Source organism: Littorina saxatilis, linkage group LG5 (genome assembly GCF_037325665.1).
Source record: "Littorina saxatilis isolate snail1 linkage group LG5, US_GU_Lsax_2.0, whole genome shotgun sequence".
Classification (NCBI taxonomy): Eukaryota; Metazoa; Mollusca; class Gastropoda; order Littorinimorpha; family Littorinidae; genus Littorina; species Littorina saxatilis.
The window spans coordinates 16,148,159-16,156,352 of NC_090249.1; the positions used below are offsets into that span (position 1 = coordinate 16,148,159).

At 44.3% G+C, this 8,194-nt stretch overlaps 1 protein-coding gene across 1 annotated transcript; it reads left to right on the forward strand.

Annotated features, from left to right (window-relative positions):
• The first annotated feature begins 4,628 nt into the window (after positions 1 to 4,628).
• LOC138966396 (uncharacterized) lies at positions 4,629 to 7,749 on the forward strand. The gene is made up of 3 exons (XM_070338617.1): positions 4,629 to 5,756; positions 6,126 to 6,864; positions 7,424 to 7,749. Exons 1-3 carry the CDS (start codon positions 4,683 to 4,685, stop codon positions 7,660 to 7,662), a joined length of 2,052 nt encoding a protein of 683 aa, XP_070194718.1. The 5' UTR covers positions 4,629 to 4,682; the 3' UTR covers positions 7,663 to 7,749.
• Positions 7,750 to 8,194: the final 445 nt, after the last annotated feature.

Sequence of the window (8,194 nt, forward strand, 5' to 3'; positions counted from 1 at the left end):
GTGGCCTTAGTGCAAACTCAACAGCAAAATTCAGACTAGCACGGCTGAGCAGGGCATATTAAAAATGATGCATTGTTTGTGGCCTTAGTGCAAACTCAACAGCAAAATTCAGACTAGCACGGCTGAGCAGGGCATATTAAAAATGATGCATTGTTTGTGGCCTTAGTGCAAACTCAACAGCAAAATTCAGACTAGCACGGCTGAGCAGGGCATATTAAAGATGATGCATTTTTTCTGGCCTTAGTGCAAACTCTAACAGCAAAATTCAGCATTAGAGGGGAGGGAGGGGGCTTGGCTTGCGAGTAGGAGGTGGCAGAGGCTAGTGTGGAGAGAGAAGGGAGGGGTGCTGAGTTTAAAGGACACAGGAGAGGAGGGGTAAGTGCGCGAGGGATTGTGGGTTGGGGGAGGGGGAGGTGGGTGGGGGGGGGGGGTAAGGGGGAGGGTTGGGTTGAGACTTCACGGGTGGGGATAAGTGTTCGGCTCGCTAATTCACCGACAATCGGGTCCAAAGGTTAAACAGAGTTTTTGTGTCACAATGAATTACCTGCTCCGTCGCTCATTTCAAGGGGGAAGAAATAAGTTAAAAAAGAATTCGATGACTCATCGAAACTGCCTGTTTTGGTTTAAGCGTGTTTTATTTACCTTTGGCTATAAATATCATCGTTTAATAAAAACAACATTTGTGAACGATAACAAGCACAATGCTTTTGGACACGTTCTACAAAATAATAAGAAATACATTTTTACGATAACAACTAACACTGTGTGTTTTGCTGATCCGTCAAAACGTTAAAGGCGTTATCGTCATCGTCAGCGTCGACGTTGTTAATGATGTTCCACTTTCACTGTTCTCTTATCAATAGTCCAAAACTTGCGAGTTAATGCAAAGAAATATATTTCTTGCTAACAAATCACTCAAAACAGAAGTGTTCCTCTTCTAAACACAGTTCTGTATCAAATTTTGAACACTTTGTGACATAGTACATAGTTTTCTACTTGCAAATCTAGCACACACAGTGTTCTCTAGTGTTCATGTGAAATGTAGCTAGTAGAACTATGTACCATGACACAAAGTGTTCAAAACTTGTTACAGACATGTGTTCAAAGGTGGAACACTTCTATTTTAAAGTGAAGTTTTGGTTCGTCCTAGGCAAAACTCGTCTAATCAAAGAGCACAATTTGTGGTGTTCTAACACGATGCAATAAGTATGTTAGCTATCCTGCGAGATGATTCTAAGGTTTTAACGAATGAAAGCGTGTGACATTCAAAATACACAACAAAATTATGATTTTCCCAACATAACACCATGATTTTGTTCCCCAGACTAGTGTAGCCTACTCATCAGCAAGATAGTGCCACGCCGTGTTTGGCAGAGATATTACTGCAACTAACGCGCATTTCATAGCTACTTTATATTTTTATCAGAACATTTTAAGAATACCCTTTTATATCCAAGTATCTCTTATAACCACTTTTAATTAGATGAGCGAGAGTGTGCGGGGGGTGGGAGGGTGGCGAACCACTGAACATTAAGGGAAAGTTTGTGTGCGCGCCTGTGTGTGTTTTTAATCTAAGACGTTGAATAAACGATGTTATCATCATCACGGTTTGGCAAATGGTATATAAAACAACGGTTATACAGCGGAACCCGCCTTTTTAAGACCCCCGAATTTAAGACTCAGGGGCGGATCAGTTGCTTTGTAAGGGGGGGGGGCACTTTGAATCGAAAGTGAACGTGATGGGCGCGAAGCGCCCGAATTTGCCAGGGGGGTCCGGGGGCATACACCCCCGGAAAAAATATTTGCCCAAAGAAGCAAAATGGTGCCATTTGAACTTAGAAATGGTCATAGAATCAGCATAGAAAAATCTTTTTTTTTTCTTCTTCTTTTTTTTTTTCTTTTTTTTTCGGGGGGGGGGGGCACGTGCCCCCTGTGCCCCCCCCCCTCGTCCGCCCCTGAGACTCACCCCCTTATTCAGACCTTGTTTTCTCAGATTGTTGTTGATAACCTGTGTAAATGTACCTCCATTTTAAGACTCCATTCTTTTCAGACTTGTTTTCTCAGATTGTTGTTGATAACCTGTGTAAATGTACCTCCATTTTAAGACTCCCTTCTTTTCAGACTTGTTTTCTCAGATTGTTGTTGATAACCTGTGTAAATGTACCTCCATTTTAAGACTCCCTTCTTTTCAGACTTGTTTTCTCAGATTGTTGTTGATAACCTGTGTAAATGTACCTCCATTTTAAGACTCCCTTCTTTTCAGACCTGCTTTTCTCAGATTGTTGTTGATAACCTGTGTAAACGTACCTCCATTTTAAGACTCCCTTCTTTTCAGACTTGTTTTCTCAGATTGTTGAAAGTCTAAAAAAAAGGGGGTTCCACTGTACGGTACTTCTGTTTGCTGACAGTTTTTTGTTTAAACAGTATTTTATTCGTAAACAGACACATGATAATATAACAACATCATTAAGAAGGAGCACAACAAGTTTAAAACTTATGATAAGTGCTCACATAAACATGCCTGAAATTTCATGGCGAAATATGATCAATGCGACACATGCTGACAGTTTAACTTTGGGGAGAAAAAAGATAAAGACTGGGTAAAGTTATAAGCGGAGCTTACAGAAAAGTTCAGTCTTCATGAATGCACAGGATCTTCTCTACCCGTTGATTTGAGGCTGTCCCTGAGAGCGTGAAAATTCGGTTAGGTCGAGTCCCATTATCGCAGTGATTGAACCGTTCGCACTCTCAGGTAACCGTTAGGCGTTGAATTTTGAAATCGGCGGGGTAGCGATACGTTGTATAATTTGTGTGTTCCAGTTGTTGAAAAGAGCGCACCATTCAGGAGGAAAAAAATCTCGTTTTTGTGCGAGTTTGCAAACAGGAAGCTTTGCATGAGTGCATTCAGTTTGTCACTTGCTGAGAGCGTGCAATGTCTGTCTACAGAATTTACTTCAACGATAATCATGAGGAGAAAAACCCCACCTGACAAACAAGTCATGTTTGGTTTACATGCTAATATTTGAACGTATTGTAGCCTTTGAAAACTTGTTTGCAGCCACTGACGAAGCATGGGTTCAGAAAACAGAATACAGAATACAGAATATTTTATTGCCCAAGTTTGGGAATTCGTTTTGACAGATGTGTTTTTCCATTCATTCTAGCCAAGCACAGCCAACATACACAGCTATATATAAAGAATTTTAAAAAAAAGTCAACGACATCAATTTAAAAAATGCACATGTAGGGTTTGTAGGGTTGTCGTTTTGCGTGAATAGTCCGCGAAACTGACGTCACCAAAGCCTTTGTGGTCAATTCGGCAGTCGATTTGCCGAACGTTTTCACGGTGCGGAAAAGCTGACACCAAAGACTGCCTGAAACTTCAAAAAATTGCCGAAACTTGCATAGTTTTGCAAACTAGGTGAGGGAAATAAATAGCCTACCAGCACCACATCCCTTTAAATATATTCCTTTGTTTCATTAACTTGATTGCTATTTGTGATCAGGTGTACACCGTGCTTTCCCCAAATTTACATCAGCAATAGTCAGATGAACAAACCCTGACAAACAAACCGATCACTTCTTTTATATATCTGACTGGCATGACCTATTACACACCGACCTTTAAACCTAACGGTATTCAAGTGCGTTTTGCGCGCGACCAGGAAGCACGACATTGTATTGTATTCGGTTTGTCGTCGTGTCAGCTTTTTACGACTGCAACGTTATACGCGGGCATTACAATTACAAACATGATCTGCATAGGGTGCGCTCGTTTTCTGAGAAAGGCTTTCGATTCGTCGCTGACAAGCCGAAATACGGTTATGTGCCGGGATGACGTCCCAAAAGCCTTTTATTAGAGTATCGGGTGGCAGATAGTCACTTTTCTGTTGACCTTTTCGTCTCTCCCTTCCACCCTTTTTTCTTCGATAATGGGGTAGATTTGTCGAAATCAGTTTTCCGTATAGTTACTGAGGAATAAACACGCTCATTTCTCCTCGGCATCATATTTGTACAAGCATTGTGTGTCGGTTAACGGTTTCCAAGAAGACACTCATTTAAAAAGGCCCTTCTAATTGCGCATGATCTGAAACGCTCGCTGGAAATGGGTTACGTTCTTTCGTCTCTCTCCTTCTCCCCCATATCCTCCTCCGCTTGCTTTCTTGCTTGCATCTCTGTTAGTTTCTTTGTTAGGTTTGCCTGCAACAGTGGCCTTTCATTTTTCTGTGTTCATGCGCGTGAATTGGGCGACAAAAAGATATCCAGTAAAGAGGTGTTTTCCCCCAATATTTCTTGCCACTCATTCCAGTTTCGTACTGCTGTTGCTCTGCCGCCTCCCCCCCCTCCTCCTCCTCCTTCTCCTCCTTGTCCTCCTCCTCCTCCCCACTTTCATCATCATCATCTTCATCATCATCGTCGTCATCGTCATCATCATCATCATCATCATCATCATCATCATCATTATCATCATCATAATCATCATCATCATCATCATCGTCATTTGTATTATCAACATCAGAAGTAAGAAGAAGAAGAAGAGTCATCTTTGTGGTTTTTTCCTTCAATGTATGATACAGTTCTTCACCTTCATAACTGTCACAGTCTCAGACTATGACGAATACATTATATCACCCAGCGCTAATCATGAACGTTTCTGTATGTCTGAACAGATCTAAAGCACTATGGCGGATGAAATCTGCATCCCCATGGACCGAGTTCCTCGCGAAATCTATGAGAAGCTGCGAGCAATCGGACTGCTTGTGCAGTCGGAGACTCCCATGTCAACTTCTTCAACGTCTGAGTTCTCGTCATCACTGACGCCATACTTGAACAATGATTATGCTGATGACACGGACGACGTGGATGGATATCGGCCTCCTTCGCGGCTGTCGTCTGTGGTGCCTGTGATCAAGTCAGATGTGACGTCATACGAAAGCGTGTTGATGACGAACAACGATGATGACGTCGTTAGTATATTCGCACCCAGACCGTCCACGTCCAAAGACAATCAGTCGACCTCGCCACAGACCACAAAGCACGAGCAACATGACAGTGACGTCATTAGTCTGTTTGGAACGATGTTGTCACCTGCTCGACAACCTCAATGCAAAAACTCTAGACAAGGACAGCCTTCGCCTCAACAGCAGCACCAGCAGTCAAATTCGAGTCCGCAGAAATCTTCTGCTCCTCACGTGTCTCAAAGTAGCCAGCAGTATTCGACGTCATCATACAATGACGTCACCGCACAAAGCAGCTCGCCGTCGCAGAAGTCTTCAGCTCCTCATGTGTCTCGAAGTAGCAGCCAGCAGTATTTGACGTCATCATACCATGACGTCAGCGCCAAACGCAGCTCGCCGTCACCTCATCATTTGCAGCAATCGTTCAGCTTTCCCCAAAGCCATGAAGCTGCTGAAGAATTCAGACAGCTTCACACCCGCTCGCCTCCCAGAACGCCAATAAAACGCTGCAGAAATCCGTCCGTCTCCGAGTCATCTTATGCTCCAGACTCAACATTATCATCATCATTATCGCCGCAGTCGTCGCTCCGTCCCAGATCGTCTCCGTCCTGCTTCTCTGACGACGATGTGGCTCGGGAGATTTCGGCATTTTCCGCCACGCCTTCGGTAGAATGCGGCCCACGAAGTCCCAAGATGCTGACCCCTCCGGAAACTCCTGAGAGTGCGGGCAAACGAGTGTTTCCGGAAATCTTCACCTTCGACGATGCCGCATGCGCACGATATCGTCAACTCAGCGAGGTAATTCTTGCCCCGTAAAAAAAAAAAAAAAAAAATCCGTGTCTTAAAAGAACATCTTTACATAGTATGCAAATCCCTTACAATGTGTAATCTGTTGCACCAACATTTTCAAAAATAGAATTCTAGCAATAAACTTTACTGAGGGTTAAGACAGTTCTTAGCTAAAGAGGTAAACAACATCGTACAGCTTGTTCTACTTTAAAAGATCACAATCTTATTCAAACAAAAAAAAGTGATATGAAAAGGTTCGAAGTTTTGATTCTAAACGCATAGCCGAGAAACCAATGGGTCTTTGCTTGTTAGGTTTGTCTAGATTTTACTTGTTTTTGCTTAACATAACACAAACGAATCCTTTGCTTGGTGTTTCAGAGGTATCAGCAGCAACTCCAAGAGCAGCAGTTCACCCCCACCAAGCGACCACCGTCCACCCCCCGAAAGTTGACCACCGCCCCCTCCACCCCCTCCTACCGCCGACCAGAAGTCCCTCGCTCCCCCTCCGTCCACTCAGCCTCCCGTCGCCTCTCCCCCGTGGACCAACGCCTGCTGCAGTGCTTCGAGGCAGCAGCCTCCGCTCCCTCCCCCCAACCCAAGAAAAAAGCCTTAGAGGTTCCCGACTCGCCCTCGGCTTCCATGCAGAGAATCTCCTTACAGGAGTACCCCTCCCCTTCCCCCCAACGGCGAGACTCCCTCTCCCCACAGCCCAAGAAAAGGCTGGACTTTGAAGAAGACAGCGTATCACCTCGTGGACTACAGCCACAAATGTGGAAGAGTTATGACCCGAATGGCCAGCCGTACCCTCTCCCAAGCCCTCGTTGTATGGCAGGCGGATCGGAGCACCCGTTCACGTTTCCTACTTACTCCATGGACGGTCAACAGTACGGTAGCAGAACGGGAGGTCCAAGCAAAGCTGCCTTGTTTCGCGAGTTGCGGAAGAGGATGGATTTCTTGGCAGCGTACCAAGATGGCGATGGGGAAGACGAAGAAGATGGGGGTGACAGTGCAAGTCAGTATGGGTTCGCCCCACGAAGAAGCCCGTACGAACCATTGGACTTCCAGGCGCCCATGGCACCGCAGGGGGAGCGTTACAGCACCAAGCGAAGACGACAAGGTATGTAGGGGTTTTGTTGTTGTTGTTTGTTTTGTTTTGTTTTTTGCTGTCCTTACACCTGTTCCTTGTGCTTGTGTGCTATCACGCCGCCCCGTCCAGGCATCAGGCTCCGACCACATCTATAAACTTCTGGGTTTTCTTTTAACCACAGTCAAACATGTCTATGACGACCACCCGAGGGACCGACCTACATTTTTCTGTTATGGAAAGGTGAATTCAAGGATGAATAAAAAGTTAGAGATCCATTGGGGTGGTCGTTTTGGGCAGGAAGTCGTGTTCGACTGTATTATCTTCTTTTCTTTCTTTCTTTTATTGGGGACAAAAAACATGGACTAATATAGCTGACTAGTTCAATCTACACTTGGTACATTTATGATATTCTTGGCATTATGACGATATCTCTTATATACAGAGAGTATAGCTTCTCATTTCTAAGGAAAACTAAAGACAAGGTTAACAAAGAGAGCTAACAGAAAAATAAGCGAGAAGCACTAGAAAGTACACGGCCATGGATAAAGTCTACATGATCACATACTGATCGAATGATGTTCTCTTACAGACCCAGAAACTGACGGAAGTGACGACATGCTGATGTGCACATGCGCAACGATGGAGCGGAACTTTCTGCAGATGGCAGAGGGGGCATACACGCGTATTCGCCGCATGGACAACTCGCCAGAAGACTTCGACAGATTCCGCACAGAACTGGCGCAGACCAACGAGATTCTGCGAGAATCCATGGGCCTTATGAAACACATCCGGGACTTGTGTGACCACCGGAAGCGACCAAGGCGGTGAATGACTAAAAGAACTTCCGGCATGGTTGTGATGCGCAGAAAGTACAGTGTGGGTCATTTTGTCACTGCTGTGCATTTATGCCTCGTCATTGTACAGGGTTCCTGCAGGGCAGAGCTGATACAATTCAAGGAGTTTTCAAGGACATTTCCAGGACCAAATAAATGCTTTTCAAGGACATGATTTTCCCCAAATTAATGCAAAGCACCAAGCTTACCTTCAGTTTTTCAAGTCATCAAGTTTCTGGTGAATTTCTATTAGTCATTCCGTAGTTGTTTCCCTTGCCGACTTCCGGGAAGGGAAGCAACTACGGGTGACTAGTAATAGTTCATCTGCTTTCGTTTTCACGCGATCTTTTATTCTCCCAAAATGTGTACTGTATTTGACGAAAAAAAAGGGGGTTGCTTTTTGTTTTTAAATAAGACAAGCTGCTGACGAAATGTATAGACAACAATTTGGAAAAATCAAGTACTTTTCACTGACTATTTAACAAAACTCTATTTTCAAGCACTTTTCAAGGCCTGGAAAAGGTTTT

Bases quoted from the DNA above. Each gene is read 5' to 3' on its own strand.
- LOC138966396 (XM_070338617.1), top strand. From the start codon at position 4,683: ATGGCGGATGAAATCTGCATCCCCATGGACCGAGTTCCTCGCGAAATC. The intron at 5,757-6,125 runs GTAATTCTTGCC...TTGGTGTTTCAG, and splicing joins GATATCGTCAACTCAGCGAG to AGGTATCAGCAGCAACTCCA. The intron at 6,865-7,423 runs GTATGTAGGGGT...GTTCTCTTACAG, and splicing joins CACCAAGCGAAGACGACAAG to ACCCAGAAACTGACGGAAGT.